General features: G+C 40.3%; 1 protein-coding gene across 8 annotated transcripts in view; it reads left to right on the top strand.

Annotated features, from left to right (window-relative positions):
* The window catches only part of SPTLC3 (serine palmitoyltransferase long chain base subunit 3), a 293,417-nt gene that overhangs the window by 259,954 nt on the left and 11,288 nt on the right, over nt 1–22,175 (top strand). For all 8 annotated transcript variants that reach the window (XM_090134807.1, XM_090134808.1, XM_031598140.2 and 5 more), the window contains 3 exons: nt 5,205–5,310; nt 11,736–11,955; nt 14,078–14,204. In XM_090134807.1, the coding sequence (XP_089990933.1) occupies nt 5,205–5,310; nt 11,736–11,955; nt 14,078–14,204 (453 nt within the window). The remainder of the gene's footprint in view (nt 1–5,204; nt 5,311–11,735; nt 11,956–14,077; nt 14,205–22,175) is intronic.

The following is a 22,175-nucleotide window of genomic DNA, read 5'->3' as shown; positions in this document are numbered from 1 at the left end:
CATGTTGACACTTCCTGGGCAGTGACCTATGTAGGAAGCTAGAAAAGAGAGGCTCTTACACCCTTGAAATGTAGTGGTTCCAGCAGCACGGCCTAACAGCCAGTGTACAGAGGGAGAAGGGCATGAGATGAAGACATCTTCCTGCCTCTGTGGCAGTACTGGCTTTGTTCTTTTTCTGTTTCTAAGATGATTTTTTATTAATGTAATATACTTTAAAGCCCTTTTTCAAAACCTCCTACCTTTTTCTTGGCTAAGTATTTGACCAAATCCCTTGGCTCTTCCAGTAATACTTGAAAAGCGAAAGCAAACATCTAACTATTCATCAGCTTGTGATTTTATCAAGGGTTTTCCATCACAGCAATTCTGGGTCTTACAGTGGTGTGAGATGAGAGCATAAGATAGCATCATTCAGTGAATGGATCAGTTTGTTCCTGACTACATCCAGATAGATTCTGTTCATATTTGCTCATATAAGAAGGTGCTGTTAGGTGCTGTCCTAACAAGAGTTAGGATTTGTTTGCTCTTTCTAGTTCTACTGCATTTTTCCCACATAGCATCAAGCAACTAAATTGCCGTCACATTTTCAGGGTTAGATTTGCAATTGCTTGAGCAATCTGTGTGAATGTCATGACTACACATGTAAGTCAAGCCACAGGGAAAAAAATCCAGTTCCCTTCATTGCAAGGGACTTGCACTTCACCATGCAATCAGAGTAAGTGATACTATGAAGAAGGCAGGGAATTGCAAGACACAACCAAGTAGATGAAAATCTGGCCTCTAATCTGGTGCTTGAATCCACATCTGAAAAGTGAGGATCACTGTGGGACATTCCCAGCTCCTCCTCACACACCTTGTAAGAGTGTTGTGAAAACAGAGAGGGGTATTTTTGGTTCTCAGAGATCAGGTGGTTGATGACAAATATGTGTCATGCAGGCGTGAGCTCTCTGGGTTTCCGTACAAAATATTTCCTGTTTGGACTACAGGTGTGCTGCTGTTATTCCAGTTATGGCATTTCTTGGTCCACTCAGTCAAATTAGAGCTTTGGAGTTGGAATATGTGTGCCACAAGGAGACCTTGTAGAGAAAATTCAGCTATCTGGAGTGGTTGTAGTTCACACTGAAAGAATAGCACAGGGCCTTCATACTTCTGTGCAAATGTATTCTCTAGGGGAAAAAGAAAGAAGTATAAAAATAGATGTGTGTGCCTTCAAGAAAGTAAGCAAATAAAACAAACAGGTAAGAAATAGTGAAAAATTTCTGTGGTTGCGGTGGCTTATATGAGGTGGTTCATTAGTTTTTAGGTTTTTTTTTCTTACAGAGGTATAAGCGGTCCATGGATTTCAGAGGGGAGGGCACTTTTCAAGCTCTTACAGAGCAGGATGAAAGCCACTTTACCCACTAAGGCTTTGTCCTGTTTGAAGCCTCTGGCTACTATCAGAGACAAGATTATTACACTAGATAAGTTGACCTCAGCCTAATCCAGTTCAGCATGTATTTCCCTGTGACACATACAGACGCTGCCACAGTGAGAAGGCTGGAATATCCTGCTCTGAGCATGCTGTGTCTGCATTTGCCCTCCCTGATTTGAGAAAGCCGTGTCTGGCTTGCCAGGTGTGAGCTGGAGGTTTTCATGAGCTCTTCACTTACTCTCAGCTACATATTTCTTGGGGGATAGAGAGAGCTGTCTTTGGTTGTATGACAGCTGCAGCAACCACTACTCCCCTTCCCCATCCTCTGACATTTAAAAAAAAAAAAAAAAAAAAAAAAACAAGCTGTGATTTTAGGGAAAGTCCTCCAAGGACACACTTGCTATTGAGAGCTCTGCCAGGGAAGAAAATTCTCAAAGTCTAGTTTTTCACTAGAATGAAAATTGTCTTTTACAGTCCTACAAGTAATGTTTGGATGAATGAAACCCTTGTAGTGGTTTCCCTTTGCTACAGGGATTTGCAAGGACAGATAGGATCAGAGCTAGGCACTTTGTCACCTACAACAGGACAGTGACCAGGAAAGGAGCCCACAAGGGGAAAGGGCTGGTTGTGTGCAGGACAGAGTGGGAAGGGGCAGGCAGCTGTATGAATCTGCACAAGAAGGCAAACTGAGAAACTGAAAATAAGAATGGCAGACATAAATCGGAGGAAAGGACTGTGATAAGGGTAGCAGTAGCCTTTTCATTTTAATTAAATGTATTCAGTTGACATCATGCAGGAGGATTTCAGCCCACGCAAAAGAATGATGATGATGTCCTCAGCACTGCGATGTGGGGACGAGGGGTGGAGACTCCGTGTCTCCCTGCAGGGAGGCACAGCATGTCTGTGGGAAGGCAGGGCCCTGCGGGAGCCCGAGTCCCACCTACACTGCAAGGCAGCATGACACACCGCTGCCTGCTAGGTCCAGGCTCGCTTTCACCCAGCAGCAATTTGTGGTGGTATTTCCATTGAAGTAACTCTCACGGAGCCCAAACAAGGATTATGCAATTTCATATTAAATTCTAAAAATGCAGGTGATCCGCTGTGCCTGCTTAGGAAAACTTTGCTTCTAAATTCAGACAATATTTCAGGGATAAGTCGGGAACTGAGGCAAGGATGAATTTGATTATGCTTTGAGTAATTAACCGAGTGAACTTCCTACAGCCACCCGCCTCCTGGGCCTGGCAAACAGTTGTTTGCCTCTACCACTGAAGAGCCAGGGCCAGTGATGGTCAAACAAGGAAGGACAGTTATTTTCCTCATAACTGGTTATTCAAGATGGACTTGTGCAACTCATTTCCCTGCCCTAGTGTTTCACAATCTAACTATATTTAATGGTCAAATAATTTGATAGAAGAAAGTCAGCTGGGGTTGCACTGGTTTATTTCCTGACATTCAATATATCCCACTGTCTGGAAGGTCCCAACACAGTAAGCACTGCATCTTTACTTTGAAAAAGGGAAGCAGTTTTCAAGGGGGAGAGATTAAAGGTAATAGATTTTCTCCACCTTCCAATTTCCTTCCTGCAAACAAGAGTGAAATGTTCAGTAAAATCTATTTGCATCCAAGCAAATTATATGTTGGCAGGCTTGAGAGTCATCCCTACATGTTTTTCAGAATGAGACATCAAAAGCAAAATGAGATAGCCTGTTCCATTGAGCAGGCATGTCCTCAGCCTGAACTCAAGCAGGACTATCACACAGGAAGTCAGGCATCTCCTGACTTGGAGATGTTCTTCCCTTTGCAGTCTCATCTTCCACACTAGATTGGATGGGATCTATTCACATCCATGTTTTTATAAAACAAGCTCTTTAAAAAGCTATATACATTACTTACTTCTCTGTCCTCTCCTCTTTCTTTCCCTGTGGACGTGTTAAAACAACTGAACTTTCTAGCCACAATTTCAGTTCAGAAGTTTGGCAAACTAACTTTCCCAAAGTCTAGCCCCAATATGGACTGAGAAGAATGCTGAATTAAGTCTCACTCTGTGTGATTCAGAGAGAAGTTTCAAAAGTCCTACAGGCATTTTGATGAAAAAGACAAATTCAGTGGAGAAAACTTCACTTTTAGTGACTGAAAATCTTACCTCATTTCTGTAACTCCTGAGCTTTCTGTAATCCTTTGGACCCCTTTAATTCTCAGAACCAGAAAGGATTTCCAGATTTTATCTATTCAGAAGAGAAGGTGAGCAAGTGTCTTTTACGAAACATGTTTAGCTGGGTCATACATTCACTTTGTAAAGCAGCATGGAACTTTTATTCCCTTTATTGCCACCTAGTGGAAACTGTGCTATCTGCATTGCAATACTCATAAAAGCATTTCCATCTGGGAGCTCATCCAGCTGTACAAATGATTACACGGTTGAAATAAGAGGCCACTCATCATGCAGGTGTGTTTTGTAAGATATAGCAAGGTCTTGTTAGGTCAAGAGATTAGGCTATAAGGTGCAGAGTGGCAAAGGTGTTCCTGAGAAATCTGTCACTGAAATCAGCACCCCAGCAAAGGGCAAAGTACCAGGGTACAACGATCTAGATCATTATCCTGGTGATCTCTCAGATCACTGGTTATTCATGATGGACAAGTGCTGTACAAACAGCTTGCTTACAGTCAGGCAGAAACAAAACTATAGACCAACATCAATATAGGTAAGGTGTATTTGCCTCATCTGGGAGAATTAAAGATTAGTTTTGTAACATTTCAGCCAAAAATAACAGCATTAAGATACATTACTCAAGAAGTGGTGTTATATTGTGGAAAAAAAAAAAAAAAAGCCACTGATTTTCCCAGCCCCCACAATTTGTCCTCATCTGTAGCATTCCTTGGGGTATTATGAGTCTCTGTTATTTGATGTTATTTGAGATGTCATTTGGAAACATTCTGAAGTGTCAGTTTGGATTTCCAAAAAGTACCAGAGTAATTGATTCTGGAGAGACTTCATTCAGAACCCTCATTTCAGCTCTGCACTGAGTGTTATATTTTGATCCGACTCTTGTTCCTTTGATTTTTTTTTAATTATTATTTTTTAGCCTCTTCTATGTTTTTGAAAACATCAGTGCCTTTCCCTTCAGCATTTTATTAGATGACCCACGCTCAGATCTTCTAAGTTTCTAACATTGTTCCAAGCCTCCTTGTATCACAGTTCTGCATTTCCAAGCATTTTGGCAACAACTGAGAGTACCCACGCTATGTGTTTGTATCCATTTGTCTCTCCCTCCCTCATCAGCAGTCTTTCACTAGCATTCCTTCCTGAGAAGGCAAGGATTTCTCTTGCTGTCATCCTGATGTGCTTCATGCAGCCTCATCCAAGCCTTTGCTGAAGCAGTTCCTGTGATTCACAAGCCCTTTATGGTGCTGGGAAGCAAATGAAGGTTCTTCATTCAAAAGACTTGAGAAGTTATGAATATCAACAGCCCATATAGAACTGGTGGCAATTAGCATCAGTACTAAAGCAAAATGGTTACATTTTCCCTTTAAATAAAAACATATGTCAAGATCTGTAGAAATTTCCCAGGTAGAGTACATAATGGGCAGCTTTTTGAAACTACTTTTCACAAGATTGCATTCAGTCAAACTAAATCAGTTATTGATTCTAGCCTGCTAATAAAGGAATTTTATCTTCAGGATATGTTTTTTTAATGTTGTCTTTTTCTCTATGGGAAAAAAAAAAAGAAAAACAATATTCTTCAAAAAAATCTGTGCTAATATTTTCCTTTCTCCTTTTAATTGTTTTTAAATGAAGATATGCAGAGTCTTGAGAAGTTATTGAGAGATGCAATAATATATGGCCAGCCTCGAAGCCGCAGAGCATGGAGAAAAATTATCATCCTTGTGGAAGGCATTTACAGGTATGTGCATTTTAAACACGAGTGCTCTTTATCGCTTCTGAGAACACATATGTTGAGTGAAGCTAACATTGGTACCTGAAAGAAATCTGAAATGAATGGAGGTTAAGTAGCATCTTCAGTGATCCTGTTAAAACATTAATTTCCATTATGACTGTGTGAACCCTGGCACAACTTGCTGCAGTGAGATCCTCTGTTGTTTTGAATGTTGATTTAGCAAGTCAAAGTGAGAAGCATATAGTGTGAGCAGGAGATGCACTGTGAGAGCAAGGAGGACAGCGTTAGGAGTAGTACCAGAGAGAAGGGGGCCAGAACTGTTCGTTCACAGGATGCAAAGTGGTTTATGAAAAAAACAGTAAAGTTTGCATGCAGGGATTACTTCACATGGGCTGAACTGTAGTCTGTACACATGGGCAGATGGTTACGCCATTTTACTGAGGAATGCTAGTACAGTTTAGTTGATTAGATTTTTCATAAGAAATATTTTACAGTCTCATGTCATTACAACTTCATAGTCATCAGCACTTTTTTTTTAGCAAATGTTCTCCATCTGCAAAGAGAACAAATTAGTCTTTATCTAAACACCTGTCACTCAGAGCTGAAACAGGTCAGCAGCAGATCAGCTGATCCAAAACAGGCTGAACGTCCCCTTTCAACTAGAATAAACAGAGCAAAACTGCAAATAAACATAGCTTGGCACTACTAAAAGAAAGCCTCAATTTAAGGACTTTGATCAGGCAGAAATTAAGTGGACCACCAACATTTTACTGACAAATACTCCTTTTGGTTACATGGCCTAAGAAAATGCTCCAGCTGCTGAGCATTTTTCAGTTTAAAATCCTTTACTCTGGATATTTACCATTAGGGAGAGAGGAGATAGATTAGTGAGGCATAGATCCACTTAAACATTGGGGCAGACCCACTAGCTGATACTTGCAGTACTTGCAGCTGCATTTCCAGATGTATGTTTAGTATAAAGCTTTGTTTTCCTCTGTTTTTTGTAGTTGGATTTCAGAAAGATTTCCTTTTCAGAAGTCTATCTGTTAAGATGCTAAATAAAAACATTCTAGGCTTCAGAGAGCAGCACCAAAAGGGAACTTTTATTTTAGGTAGGAGTTGGTGGTGGTACGTACGTGGTTCATAAATCACTGCTTTTCAGTGAGATTTCACAGTCACATTAATTATATTTCCCTAAAGGTTTGTTACTTTCTATTGATTGCCAAAGAAATACCAGGCAGACAGGGAATAACAGCATAACAGTTTTAAGACCACTCATGTCCTGAGTGTCAAAGCTTGTGAAAGGCGTAAAGAGAAAAAATAAAGTAAATGAACAAACAGATGAAAAACAGAAGCAAAAACAGAGCTCAGCTCTCTAATATTCTGTCACAGGAAACCAGCCCTGGCAGTAGTCAGGTTAGTTGGTTAGTTGTTTTGGTAGTCTAAGCTGATCAGAAATTAAAGATTGTGGTTTGGTTGCAAAGCATGTCTGCTCTGGTTTGAGGGAGGATACCACCACACCCCTCTGTGCTGTGTCCCTGCCATCAGTGCCAACCCGAGATTCACACAGCTGATCTGTCCTTATTGCACTGCTGGGAACAGACTCACCAGCCATGTAGTCTACGTAGCTAATAATACTTCCTATGCAAAAGAAAAAGCTGGAGAAATACACACTAGAAATACACTTACTTCTTTTGTGTGCATGTTCTTTCCTTTCTTGGCCCACGATTTTTGAAATAGACTAAAATTTTCCAGCCCCTATGTTGGCTAATGTTATTTCTCTTGAAGATTTGCCAGATGCCAAATGAACATTCATCTAGTGGATTTAAGAGGAGGCAGACTGTTGTTAATGCATTCTTAAGACAGTTAATATTGCGCTTTTTTTTTTTTTTTTTAAAGGAGTTAAATAAGTTTTGCTTTGGGGACAACTAATACAGAATTTAAATAACTTGGTCAGAACCATTCTCCAAGTTAAAATATCCTGACTTGCAAGTTTGACTTGGCAAATTTATACAGAAATGCATTTTCCAGAGATGCAAAAGAAATGCTAAGCTTTCCAATTTAAAATAAATATTGTTGTATGGGACACCATAGCCTTAGTAAGGTAAAGTTGATGGTATGGAAAAAAAATTGCCTAGTGTTTGCATTAGGGGTATGTTAAAGTATTTACACTGCTCGTAAGCCTGGACTTACTAGCTGGCAAAATTTGAAAAGGGCCGTTGTTAGCCAACATGGACATTTCTGGAAGTCAGACTTGTGTTTGAAATCATATGCCACAGATTTTCTTTGGTTACAACTGAAGGCAGAATTGGCCTTTTGGCTTGGGAAGCACCCAAGCTACATGTCAAACAAATAGCAGTAAGTATATGATTGTTTGCTTTTAATGTATCTAGCATCTTAAAAAAAAATCATCAGAAGTAAATTTAACTGCTAGTGAGAGCTGGTTCTTGACTTAGAATAGACTAGGAGCAAATATATTTCATTTTTGTTCCAAATGGGGAGACAATCCAGCCATCAATCTTCAGTTCAAAATGCATGAACAAGTTTTGGCCGTGTCCAACGCACAAATTAAAGTGACTTGCTCAGTCATATTTCTATTATTTAAATATCCAGCTAATGTTTTTCTTGGCTTCTACTATTTCCAGTTCAGGATTAATCAGTTATTATGCACTTACATGGTTTCTGGTAGACTTCTGCTCTCTTGCACACATATTTACCTAGGAGTCAGGTAGGCTGAGGATGAGGGAGGGATTTATAAGGCACCAGAAACTCATCAAAACAAGTGATTTATTTTTCCCCGCTTTTGATTTAATTTGAGTATACTTTCTTCCAGCTCAGAAAACAGCTCTCTGCTTAACTGGATATTATCCAGTTCTTTTTCACATGCAGTAGAAGTTCCTTGAGTTTCAATAACAATACCATAGGAAATTTATTAGGGTTATTTTTTTATTTCCTGGGATTGGATGTTAGGACTTTGGAAAAGAGTGGGGTAACATTTAATGTCCTTGGCCAGGAACCAGCATTAAAGGTCAACATTTCTGTCATTTCAGTGTATGGCACTATACTTGAGGGCTGTTGGAGTTTCTTTAAATTATTACTCAAAACTACAAAACAAAGATTGTTGTATGAAAGCCCAAGGTTTATGTAAGAAAATAATATTAAAGTAAATAAAAAATGCAATGCATTTATTTTGGGAGTAATAGATCAGGAAAGCAGGGATTTCCCAATTACAAATCAACCTGAAGGGGAATAGGTAATTTTTCAAATGTTGAAAGGACTGTAATGCTGGTGCGTATGTAGAGAAGTTGAGTGATGGAATTATGAAGGAGATAATAGGTTGAGTGTTGGTAGATTACTTTTTCTGACAGAAAAAAAAAGATTGAAACTATATTACCATGGTAGATTGTAGTAAGCTGTTTTTACTGATAAGTTTCAGAATAAACTGGACAACACTTCTCAGAATATCCTGCCAGGAACAAGCTTGTATTCCAAGAGAGATGTCCAGCACAAATACTGTCTCTCAGCACACCTGGCTGTAGAATTCATCAGCTGCTTCAGAAAGACCCTCAGTGGCTTGTTGGGATTGAACCAAGCCTCAAAATTCAGTGATCCCAAAATTTTGAGTTACGTCCTCATGTCTGAAAGGAGATTCAAACTTTGTGCATACTGAAGCAAGCTCTTCTGCCCACCCTCTGAGCAAGGAAGATGAGGGTAAGCTACAGTCTAGAAGCTGTATGTCCCTACAGCCAACCTAATAATTTTTGCTGTGAGACAGGATGTAATACCACATAATGCTAATGTCTGGCACGGGCAGACCCAGCTTTTGTTCATCAGCACACAGCTCTTCAGATGTGCCTGAGCAGATCTGGAAACAGATTAGTAGTTTTGTGCAAGTGACACAGCCAGACTTGAGACAGAGGCACTGCAGTTGATTTACTTCCAGCTCTCTGGTTTAAACTCAGTTGATATCAATATTTACTGAAGGATTCAGTAAACTTTCCATTTGGACTACCCAGTTGGACACATGAAGTGAGTTTTATCTCTGAGCAATACTAAACGGAGCGGTGTTTGTATCACAGACCATCTCCCAAAGTCAAAAGCAAATCCAGGAATAGAGTAGCACAGAAACAGCTCTCATCTCTGCTGTCAGGAGGGCTGAGGCCTGTTTGAATAGCAGCCCAAGAAATACACACAAAACCAGCAGCACTCTACCTGCCCCAAGGATGCTTCAGGCCCTCGTTAGAATCTCTGTCAACTGTTGTAATGTTTATGTCAGCCAGTGTCTCTCAAGAGCACTAACTCAGCACTGAAAATGACAAATACACAGTAAATCAAGCTTTGTATTTTTAACTTACCGTTTTTGTTATCATCTTTTTGGAGAGAAAAGCTGTTTTTCTCACCTGAATCTCCATGAGCCATTGTTATGTGATGCCCATGTGAACGTGGAAAAACTATCGTTCTTCTTTTCTTCCCCAGCTATTTCTGGAAGACACAGTGGGGGATGCTTCTTTGTTTCCTGCAGCGGTGCTCCTTGGCCCTGCACTTTCTCTCTGACCACTTAGCCATCCTGCAAGCTGACCAGATGGCCAAAACTGCCCTCCCAAGCACATGGGATGCTTCATACCTACACACACCCAGAAGCTTGGTCTAATTTTTAGCTGACTAATGGTTTGACTGTGGGTCATGTGAGGACTGTGGGTTCTGCTCTTGTACTCATTAAGAAAATAGCTGTGATTGTTCAGATTGCTTCTCCCAGAGCTGCAGAGAGCTGCTTGACTGCTGGAGGGCTCTGTCCCCAGCATGGGGTGACAGGAAGGAGAGCTTGGTCTTCAAGAGCTTGCAGCACAAGCCTGTCTGCCCTTTGCTGCAAGAAACTGTGGTGCCGTACACATCCCCGTGGCTGCTGCTTCTATGGCTGGGCAAGACAGAAAGAAAGGCAGCATCTGTCAGCAGTCACCTGACACCCAAAATTGTGCCTACAGGTGAACACAGTCAGGCTCTCTGAACCTGACCAGCACGGGCAATCCTTGTCCATGGCTGCTCCCCAGTACTGTTCTTTTAAACTAATGGACACCTGCTGATTTCAGGGAACAAATATCTCCTGAACTTCAAGCTGTTTCCAAGCTTACTCAGGAGAACAAAAAAAAAAAAGATAAAACTTGTAAAACATTGCCAACACATCATTTCCCTTTTGTGGTGCTGACCTTCCAGCTGCATACATCAGCTGGAGTGACAGTCAAAAGAGTCCTTGAAAGCCCAAGATCACAAAACTGCCAAGAGGTTGTATTGAACACGCTGCTCATTTTTACATGCCCTCTGGGAGCAAACGTGACAGTTCTACTCACCTGAAACTGCTGTAGCACATGCAACTAGATACGCCTTAGCTGCAGGTGGTACCACAGAGTGCTGCTTTTTGGGGTGCATAGTGCACTTACTTTGGGTTTGATAGGAAATATTTAGCATTTAAGGCCTGCTCGCTAGACCTGATGAAGAGAATGTGTGCAACTCGTTATGAAGTGAATGCTGAGTGCATCAAAGCATATCCAAGCACAATTTTAGTTGTCCCACAAAGGTTTTCAAGACATAATAGTTTTCACAGCAGTACTTTTGAGGCTTCGTCTTTATAGAATTGGAGGGCATTTCCATCATTTCCCAGAGCTTTCATTCTGCTGTAGACCTCTCCCTTGCGTTCTAAATTACTGATGTAATTACCAATACAGAAGATGTATCACCTTTTCTTGTTTCTAGAGCTTTCTATACACTGTTACAAGAAGTTTAGAATATTTCTGTTTCCTACGTGGCCTTAAGAAAATAAACAGAAAAAGAATTGAAACATTTTTCCATTCATCTGGTAGGAGCAACAAGATTGGGTCTGAATTATCTTTTCTAATCCCTGATTCTCTCCACTCTGAAGACCGAGACTGGTCTGAGCCGTGGCACTGTCTATGCATTTCATGTAGGCCATATTAGAGCCAATTTCTCTGCCCCAGAGTGATTTTTTCTGTAGATCTATTATCCAGAAATATTGACACAGTAGCAGTAGATGGATGAAGGGCCACTGTGAATTATAGCAGTTCCTTGTAATTCATTACAATATATATATTTTTTGCAGTCAAATGTAATATGCTGCTTTGGTGAATATCTTCCCTTCTCTTAGTACTTTTCTTTCTCTTTTATGGCATGTTGGCAATTTGCAAATGTTCAAGGACTTTTTGGCTATTTTTATTTGCTTGAATTCTAGAATTATTTTACTTTTATACGTGTTGGAAGATGCTTGCAGTGTTTCTTTGAACTGTAAATACAAATGGAGTTTGCAGAAGATCTTCCATAGGGTAACTGCACTATGCACTTACTGTCTGTGCTTCTTTGGCAGTATTTTAAGGAGAAAAGAAGATACAGGATTTGTTGTTCATCTGTGATTCTCTCCACAGTATGGAAGGGTCCATTGTGCAGCTGCCAGAGATAGTCTCCTTAAAGAAGAAATACAAAGCCTACCTCTATTTGGACGAAGCTCACAGCATTGGTGCAGTGGGAGCAACAGGACGAGGAGTTGTGGAGTACTTTGGTATGAATCCTGATGATGTTGACGTATTAATGGGAACATTCACAAAGAGCTTTGGTGCAGCTGGAGGATACATAGCTGGCAAAAAGGTAAAAGGAAAACACAAACATGTTAACATCAAGGGGAGGAAAAATACTTTCTCATTACATGCGATAAACTGTTTTATCTTTTCATATAGACTGCTTTACACGAGCACAATTCTACAGATAGTGCCACTTTTCTCTGAATCCCAAATGAACATTAAACTATCAGAATTTCTTATTTTTGTCTCATGTTCATGTTATATAATTTACTTAATTTGGGTATTTTCACGCTACCCTGATGATTTTTGTTTGTCTTGGAAAAGTTTAAAAACTTTGTGGTTGTCCAAATATACCTCACTACATTAATTTGCATGTAGACTGCTTGCTAATTCATGTTTGTAAACAGAGTGTGGAGCAAGATTGAGAAATTAAAGCCACAGTTTCATCCACTGATACAAAATTCCTGACAGTTGTGGATTGTAATAGCTGCATTTTTAGGATGGAGAAAGAGGATTTACTTGAGGATCTCTCGCAATAGCAACATCTTTGACCTCAATTTCTCAACATGCATTGACAAAACAACCTCTTGTTAACAGAAAGTAGAGCTGAACTTGTTTTAACAGGGAGTGTAGGAGAAGAGAGAGTGTAATCAATGCCAATGTGAAACATCATCATTTTTATTGCTTAGCAGAGATGCCAAGTAGTTGCTGTTTTTTTACCCTCCTCATACCCTCAAAATACATGAATGTGTTTCTTAAGTAGTTTACTGAATGAGGAGATAGCCTATTTAGACAGCTCAAATGGGTATTGTCAGGAAAGCGTTAATAAGGAAGCACTTGAGTAGAATAAAAGGGATGTAAGGAAGTGTGAAGCATCTATTTCTCACCATCTTTGGGGGTTTTTGCACCTGGAGATCTTAAAACAGACTAATGCATAAAGAATCAACTTTTTTTTGTTTGCTTCCTGAATTTATGTCTGAAGATTTGACTTTTACAAAGGAAAATTGGCTAATAAAGCTAGAAATGATAGGATGCCTGAACCTGTGAAAAAAACGTCTATAGCAATTCATCATCTAATCCTTGGAAGTTTTCTTAAAGGAAAGTGGTCACTCTTTTCACACCTGGTGTATCACTAAGCTTTGCCTCAGGCTTCTGGGCCTTGGCAGCAGCTGTTCACCTACCTTCATTTGTGCAACCATAAACTTACAGGGGTTCTTTTTGCTGGGTCAGTAAGAGCACAGAAGCTTTCTCAGCTACTTGGTTAAACCCAGAGGATTACAATTGCAATGTAGCAATGCAGCAATCAGCAATGCACAACATATATAAACTTAAGTATATCTTTTTTCCTAGCACTGGAGTTTCAGCATAGACTTATGCAACTTCTATGGCAATAATTTGCGTCAGTATCTTTATTTTCTGGAGGCATTTTTTTATCAGAGCATGGTTTCAAGCAGACATAATTCCTTCCTCACTACCATGCATTTAGCTTTCAATGCTATTACAGTTACTCAGCAATTTACATATGTGCATAAATTTGCACTGTTGTAGTAGTAGTTCAACAGTAGTGTTTCAATCAAGTTCTGAATTCCTACTCAATCCCTGCATTCAGGAGTTACTGGTGCTTTAAACATGCCTACAGCACAGCAGTGAGTGCTTTTGCTAGGATCATGGTTTGTGCTCTTAGATAGGCAGGGAAATGTTAAAGCAGCTCTATAGACTGTAACATGACTGGACCTGTCACACTAATAGGAAGTTTATGTTGTAAGAAATGTGTGTGCTAATGGCCAAAGACAGATTCCAGTAGGGCTGCTTTTCCTGCATTAGATCTTGTGGCAGGGAAACTGTGCTGTTGTCATGTAAGTTTTATTTCATTCCCATTCATAGATGGACTGAACAGTATTTTAAAAGCAGCTCTTCATTGGCCTTTAAATGATTTTGGCTCCTTTATAATAAGTCTCAGTGCATACACATTGTTTTATTTCAGCTGTAATTGCCTCACTCAAATTGCAAAGTGCTTGTACTTGCCTAATGTTTCTTCAGGCTGTGTATTAATGGGAACAGCCAAGAAAGTAATCAGCTGGTGAAACTTCCTCTTTTTTTTTGCACTTTCTCACTCTGTGTTAGTTAAAAGGGAGATCTGATGTCTGGGCACCTCCAAGTTCATTCATACCTTGTTTCCCTTGTCTAAGGGCCTCGTGGACTTCTTACGAACTCATTCTCACAGTGCTGTGTACGCCACGTCTATGTGCCCACCCGTGGCAGAGCAAATCATCAGAGCAATGAAGTGTCTCATGGGGTTAGATGGAACAACGCAAGGTAAGCCACCCTCTTTAGCCTCTCCATTATTTCAGTTACATCTACTGTGTACAGATGCACACAGAAGGAAACTGAGAAGGTAATGCAATACAAAGCACATCATTTTTACTGTACAACTAATATCTAGATTGTCATCTTTCTAGGTGCAGTCAGCTATACTATTTTTTCCACACCCAATTACATGCAGCAGAGATAGATATATTCCTGAATTCTGACTCCAGTCTACCACCTATAGTCACCAGCTTTGCAGTAACAAATACAGGAAGTACAGAAATTATCCTTTGAATAGGTTGTCTGACTTTGCAGTAGGTGTTCGGAAAAGCTTGCCTCCATGAGTGCTGCCACTTCAGCTCTGTATACGTATGAACCTTCAAAATGGTAAACATCTGAAGTATGGCACAGAAGTTCCACATGAGTGTGTTGGATGTTAAATTGTGGTATGAGATGACAGCTATAATAGCTCTCACCTTACAACAGAATTGGATATGGTGTCCTCAAACTAGTTTTTAAGTATGTTTCGTCCACTTCACATCTCTCTCCTGCCCCCTTTCCCCCAAAAAAACCATGTACATGGCATCTTTACAAAATATGTTTATATGTATTTGCTGAAGTTGCAAATGCAGGTACAGTCCAGCGTTCTGTGTAATGTGCTTTCTGTGCAGCACACAACAGAGCAATACTGTGATACATTTTCATGCTATATATACCATGACTATTTCTAAGTGATATTGATATGTAATCAATGTCCTTCCATTAGTTCATACCTCAGAGAAAAACTGGTGGTTTTTGAATTTGTATAGTCTTTGTCAACAATACCTGAGTATCACATCATTGTGTAATATGCAGTAATAAGCAATTCTGTATTAGCCCTTCCTGGTAGATTTAACTGGGGGAAAAATGGGGTTGAAAAGGAAAAAAGGTATGTATGAGGATGTAAGATAACACCACACTGCTCTGCATTATTCTGCTGCATTGGCCTAGAAGTTGGTTTTCTGCCATGACAGATACGAGACTATTGTGATGTTTATCACAGCCCTTCAGTGAGGCCAGAGTTTACAAGGTGCCAGTGAATGAAAGAAGGGACACAGAATCCAGTTTCAGTGCCAAATTCTACTGAGTCCAGTAGCAGAGTGCAGCGAAATTCCAGTGCAGTGTGTAGACAATGAGGAAATGATGCTTTTGCCATTTTGACAGAGAAGGCAAGTTGGAAACTACTTAGCCTCCTCAAGTGGAAAGGTCAGGGCAATGTATTCTGATGTCTACATCCTGCTCCTTATAAGAGACCAGCTCTGACATGTTTCTTCTTCCTTGGGGATTGTGTGCAGCCCATCCTGCTGTGCCCTGGATTGTTTGTATGAATTGCTGCCGTCAGAGGGCGGCCTTACACTGAGTCTTTCCAAGAGTGCCATACTCAGGACTCTCCTGGATGCTGCATGTAAGATATTAAACACACAGAGCATTTCCAAACCTCCAAAGCCTCTTACAAGAGACCTTCAGCTAGTGTGGTTCTGCATGCAGCTCAGTGCAGGCTAATAGAAGAACGTAGTTCAAGACAGAGCCTTTTATTATATGCATGTCAGGCTGTCTTAGGACTGAACAGTTTGCAATGTCTTCTGTTTCACAAACAGTGTTCTTTAATGACACAATGTTTGTATTTGTGCACAAAGTGCTTATTAAGCGTCTTGCAAATTCTTTAATAAATTAGTGTTCTGTTAGTTCTTTGAAATTTGTCTTGTAATGTGAAATGCAACTAAAGAAAACAAATGGGCAAACAGATGTCATAGGTTAGAGTATTGTAAAAGGCTAGCCAACTGACTGTGATGTGTAAAAACACTTTTTGCCCTTCTGAGCCAGAAACATTATTTTGTCTGCTGTGCCTTCTTTCATGTGGGCCTTCCTCCATTAGGCTGTTTTCTGGACTACCAAAAAGAGCAGCAAAATATGGGAAGAGCTGTTGTGCTGGCCCACACTACAGTGCTGCTTAGGCATACAGAAAAAGGAGTATGGTGACTCAGAAAGGAGAGGAAGAGAGAAAGCTGTGTCTCTTCTAGATAGTTTTGTTTTCAAGAACAACAGTGAATGAGTTATCTTGGTCTGCTGCCACAAAGAATGGTGAACCTTGGGTGTGAGCTGCCTTGTGGGAGCATAAGCCATGTAGCAGAGACACCAGGCAGAGAAGTTTCAAGTGATAATGGTCCCTCTGTGGAACTGAGAACCCGTGGCTTTTCTCTGAAAGCCTGATGAATTGGTAAAAGGAGTTTATTTTGCAGTTTATTTCAAATAGCATTCCCTCCCCAAGGAGAATGGGAAATCCTTTCTAAGGGCATCTGATTTGGTGGCTTGTCCTCCAACGTCATTTCTATAGGGTAGGGAGCCTTGCAGAAAATACTGCAAATGTTTTGGAAAATAATGAAACTATAGTTTGCTAGAAAGTTCTGTGTTAACTAGAAGGTACTTCCTGAGAAGAGTTTGAAATAGTAGAGTGACAGATGTGTTAATCTGGCTTGTGAATGTAATGACTAACACTTTAGTAGGTTAATAGAAAACTGGGGGAAGGAGGATTGATTCGATCATTTAAATTGCTGCTCTGAAAATATTCAGTGTTTTTTGCATTTCACAGTTTTCTCTTATTTTCCCAGACATTGTGCTTTTATGTTTTCTTCCGTGTCTTGCCAGTTATTCTCCACAGTTCTGTTAAGCATCTGATTTACAAAAGAGTAGAGTACTAGAAATTATATAGTGAATAAGTTCTGAGGTTAGAAATGCAGTAATACTCTTTGTGTTTTATCCTGGTTTGTATCCAAATGATTGATCTCCCATATTCTTTATTCTCAGTTATTAAAAATACGATTGATTGGAAGGTCAGTCATAGAATCACAGAATGGCTTGGGTGGGAAAGAACCTCAAGGATCATCAAGTTCCACCCCCCTGGCACAGGCAGGGTAGCCAGCCTCTAGATCAGGTACTAGATCAGGTTGAAACATTAATGTCATGACAGTGTAATGTCTGTATCCTGCAATTTGATCCTCTTAAACTCAGTAAAAGAGATTGGGAACATTTTTAGTAGAAGTGCAAGTCCTGGCATTTTTCAGTGTCGTGCTTTACAGGACTCTGAAAATCAACAACTGTTAGAACAAGACACATTTATTCTTGGTAGTGTAACATCATAGATATTATCGTAGTTCCTGCAGTAGAGTTGTTCAAAAGCATATGAACTTGTAGCAGCTGTGTTTCCTTGAGTAATGTCATAAGGCAGCAAGTTCCACACTTCAGCTCATACAGTCTATAAAAAACTCATTTTATCCTTCTTAAAACTTGGTGACCTTTTCATCTCAAATGTGTCTCTCCTCATTTATTAGAAGATATGGGAAGCAGAATTTCCCTTGGCATTTACTCTTTATGATTTGTAGTGTAAATATTCTCTATACGTGCTCCTTGTGGTTTCTCATTACGCCACTGGAGATACCTCAGGAAACTGAGCAGCTGCCTTAGTGGTTTTAGCCCTACTCAGAGAGCTTGGACCTATGCAAATGTTCATGTGCACTTACTTGTTTGCAACACAGCTCCTCCAGCTGTGACCTTGGACCTTTTTTTCCCCTTCTGCCTGAGAATACTGAAAACATGTTTTTACGCTTAAATTGGATAGGTAAAGAATAAGACCTCTAATCAGACAGACTTAAGATTGCTGGTAAATGTAAAACAAATTTCTTAATTGCTAAATAAATTATAGTGGTATAAAAATCAAATTCTAGCATTTCCAAAGGCACTGTTTTTCTATCTGATGCATGGCATACAGAAATTCATCAACAGCAATGGGCACTTCCAAGTTTTTATGGGACACCGCAAAACTTAAAGCCATATCCTCAGGTATCTACAGGTCTTCATTAAAAGGGAATTCCTGATTGTTTAGACAGCAAGTGTTTCTTTAAAATGGAATGTACTTTACAGTTTGTGATGATTCATTTGTCTTCTTGCAACTACTTGTTTTTATTTCTGTTTGTAGCAGATCATGAGTTCTTGCATCTGAGTGCATTCAGATTGCAAAGAAGCTGCAGAATGCTGTTTTCTGTTTTGGCTTGGCATTAAGAGGATCTGGTTTTAAAAGGTTCCTTTTTAAGACGTTTCCATCTGCCTTAGATTTTTGCATAACTGGAGGACCAGCTTCTTAAACATCCTAGTTTCCAACATTTTCCACTGCTATCAGAGTTCAGCAACCTTTTGAGAACATTACCTTTGCCTTAGTTTGACACCATGATAACCTGGCATAAGCCAGCACTGAGAAGGGCAGCCTGGAACTCCTTTCAGCCTTTCTCCCCATTGCTGGCCCCTTACTTGTGCCCCATTTCCTTACACCAACACCAGTGTTCGTGTAGCCATGCAGAGAACTGAGTCAGGGAACTGATCTAGCTGAAAAATAACTGAAGTCCCCACAAATGATTAGCCTACAGCCAAGTGGTTCCCTGAGCCAGTCTGCCATATGGCTGGATGCGAATCTTAGTGCCAGGACTTGAGCAGCTGAAGCCAAGGGGAATGATCCTGTTTTCAGCAAAGTAAATCTGTGCCAGACTCAACTGATCGTGAAACTATTTTGTAAGCTGTAATACTGCAGGCTATGCAGTGACAGACCCCTTGAACCTGCTTGAAACAGCTTGCAGAAACAGGCAGACAAAAAAGAACCATACAGGTTTTTACTGTTCCCTCTCAAATTCTCCCCTGCTTTATTCTGAGATGATTGCTTCTTCAGGTCCCCGTCAAGCAGAATAGTTGAACCCTGCTTTAATTTTAAGTTAATATTCCCAATAGGTATGTGCCTATATTTAGAGCACTGAAGCAAATTTAGTCTCTATTTGCACAGCATTGGCTCTGTGACTAGCGGAGTGTGGCAGTGAAGATGCTAATGTTGATAATACATTGTTATGACTGTTATTTGTCTAAGCTAAACGTCACAGTGTTCTCTCAGTGGTGGATGATAAAACAGAACTGAATTCTGCTGTCTTTACTCAGAGAGGGACATGCTGTTCCAGTGAAGCCACTTGATGTGTGATCCGCCTTCTAAAGGAAGCCAAGTATATCCAGGGACAGTCCATTGATATGAATAAGAAGGGAATTTAGAATAATAGTATTCACAGTGGAACTTGCAAGAGCTCTGAGGATTGATCAAATTCTGCCTCTTTGGAAGCCATTTTTTCCATAGTTAAAGTTAAACCAGTGCCAGGTCCTTTAGCAGACCCTGCCCAGATAGGTCTCACTTTGTTCGTAACTGAGCATTAACTACAAGTAAAGGAGAGATATGATGAGCCTGTGAGCTTCTCTGCATGTGCCAGCATGCAATCTACTGGATGATTTTCAGCCTGCCCCCAGCAGAGATAGCCATGCTTTCCCAGGGACAGCGGGACACAGCTGTCTTTTAAGGGTATCTTTGCTACTGAGACTGAGCACGAGGAGCCTTCCTCCATTCCAGGTGCTGCTTGCCCAAGTAGTCCAGCACAATTTTCAGCCAGAGGAGCATGAAGGAGAAATGCATTTTGTAACTGCATTTAGGTCATTGGCATTTCAGAAACACCTAGTGTGATGCAGCTGGAGCACTGGCTGGCTTTTAGCTGAGAGACTGATGTGCTTTGAGATTAATCACCTGTGCTGGGAGTAAATAAGGCTCAGACAAGGCTGGCTGCTCTGTCCTTGTTTTTGTGGGGGACGCTGAATGCTGGCATTATATATCTGAATGTTGATAAGGTGCTGGTAGGTGTAGTGGACTCATTTGAGAAATAAGGTCAAAATGACAGTATTTGTACAATCTCTCCTCTGTCTGCTTCAACTGACGTTGCCTCTTTTTCTTCCTGTAGTCTGCTCTGGAAAGTTTTTTGCAGTTCACAGTTAAAATTGGACCAACTAAGTAAGTCCTTAAGGGCTTATTTAGCAGTTGAATTAAGTTGAAATTGCTAGGTTTATAGTTGGCATTAGATTGGAGGAGAAAATGTCCTCACTTCTCTCCAATTCATAGCAAAGTTATTTTTTATAAAGATTTTTTTATCTGAGAACATATTTCCTTTAGGCACCCCAGTTTTATAGAGTTCTATTGGTGATTTAATGCATGTGGAGGTACATGTGTGTTACTCTTATAATGGAACGAGAGGAAAAAAAATCTGTCCATCTGCAACAGTTTAGTGGGGAAGAGCTATTGTTTTCCTTTTTCTTTTTTTTCAGCCTTTGCAAGTTCGCTTTCTTACTATCTAGTTAGACAAGAATGGCAGGGAGTTGAGTTCTGCATCCAAGGAACACAGATTGAAGAGGCACACTGACATTGGTATGTAAAAGTGTGATTGTGTGACTAATTATCTAGGAATACCCAATGAACCAGCAGCTGGAGGAGATTAAAGCAGGTGAATTTGTATCCTGAAGAGTCCACCACGTGCCAAAGAAGAGTGCAGTGTGGGATTATCTTCTTTCGAGTGATTGCAGGAAAAATAGCTTTCCTTCAACTAAAATACGCCTGAGATCTGGATAGGAAAGGTTACAGGTTGCTTATTCCTGTTTTCAGTATACTGAGTCAGAATTTCCAAGGTTGGAAGCCTTGGAAACAGGAAGAGTTCAAAGGCAGCCTGTTTGTGCAAGAACTGAACGCAGCCAGCTTCTCGCTTATTAAAACCTTGCAGGAGGAAAAATCAGACATCTCTGGAAGAGGAAAGCAAGCTTTTGTTTCAAGGAGCTGATAGTTTTACTACCTCTTCAGCTGCCAGGATAAGGTCCTCAGCTGGTGTAAGTAGCGCAGCTCTGCTGAAGTGTGTGGAGCTGTGCCAGGTAACACCCACCTGCAGTCAGGCCCTCAGGCCCACAGTCAGGATGCCTTCCTGCTGTCAGAGTGCAGAGCTGCTCCTCACTGCAGGCAGGTCTGTAGCCTCGCCCAGCGTGCCACTGAACGTCCCCTGCTTCCTCTGCTCCACTCTGGCTCTCTTAAAAAGTGTGTTGTTTCAAAGAAATCATGAGCAGGCCATCTATCTTTTATCATTGCCTTCTCTCTTGCCTTCTCTTAGTTTTTGTTAGTTTTTATTGGTTTTTATCCTATACTAAACCATATTAATTGTGAGCTATAATGCCTTTGAAAAGACTACAGAGATTAATGAGCTAAAACTGGCAATGTGCAATAATGCATGTCAAATAAACCATTTTTCCTATAATCTCCAACACCTTAGAATCTTGAGATAAATATTTTAAAGCAGTGTAGCAGATGTAACCTCTGAATGTACCAGCAGTAGGTGTACTGTACAAGTAAATAATCCAGTACTTCAGTACAATCCCAGTAACCTGTGTATCACTATAAGTTCCAGGCAATATGAAGACAACTTGTGAAGCTTAAGAATCCTTTATCCTTCAGTTTTCCCTCTTTGTGTCCCTTTTCAATTCAGCTGAAAAGAACATATGGAGCTCTTAATAAGGTCATGCTCAACCATAGCTGCAAACTCGGGAGCATTAGTGGGCTTCATTTCAATTAGCAAAGAGTCGGTTTTCCTTTGTCCCGGCTTTCTGTTCTCTTTGAACATGTGCCGTGTTGTGGTTCACTTGTTTTAGGGAGTGTAACGACCTGAGTATCCTCCAAGCTATGCTGTAGGCTATTTGCATAGGCTGTGGAGGCTGTAAATTCTCAAGAATTTTGAAAACTAGGAAATTCTGAACAAATATATTTGCTGAGGCTCTGATCCTGTAGTTAGTGCTGTACAGGCAAATTCTTGCCCTCAAATAGATGCAGTTGCATCCTTTTAGTTCTGACTCTGCAGATTTTTGCTCATAAAAGGAGGTGGTTAGCAAGACTGAAAGATGCAAGATCACAGCCTCAAGAATCAAATAAAATAGTTCTTAAATAAAGTGCCTGTGATTAAACATACCACAGTGAGATTTGGTCTAAGATCTAATTCTAAACTGAATTTCATCACTTTTATGCTGATTTAATCTGCAGTGTAGGGGGAAAACGGGGCC

This window comes from Phasianus colchicus, chromosome 2 (assembly GCF_987193195.1).
Source record: "Phasianus colchicus chromosome 2, bPhaCol1.hap1.1, whole genome shotgun sequence".
NCBI classification, from domain to species: Eukaryota; Metazoa; Chordata; class Aves; order Galliformes; family Phasianidae; genus Phasianus; species Phasianus colchicus.
The sequence above is the reverse complement of the archived record's forward strand: the minus strand, read 5'-3'. Positions and strand labels throughout refer to the sequence as shown.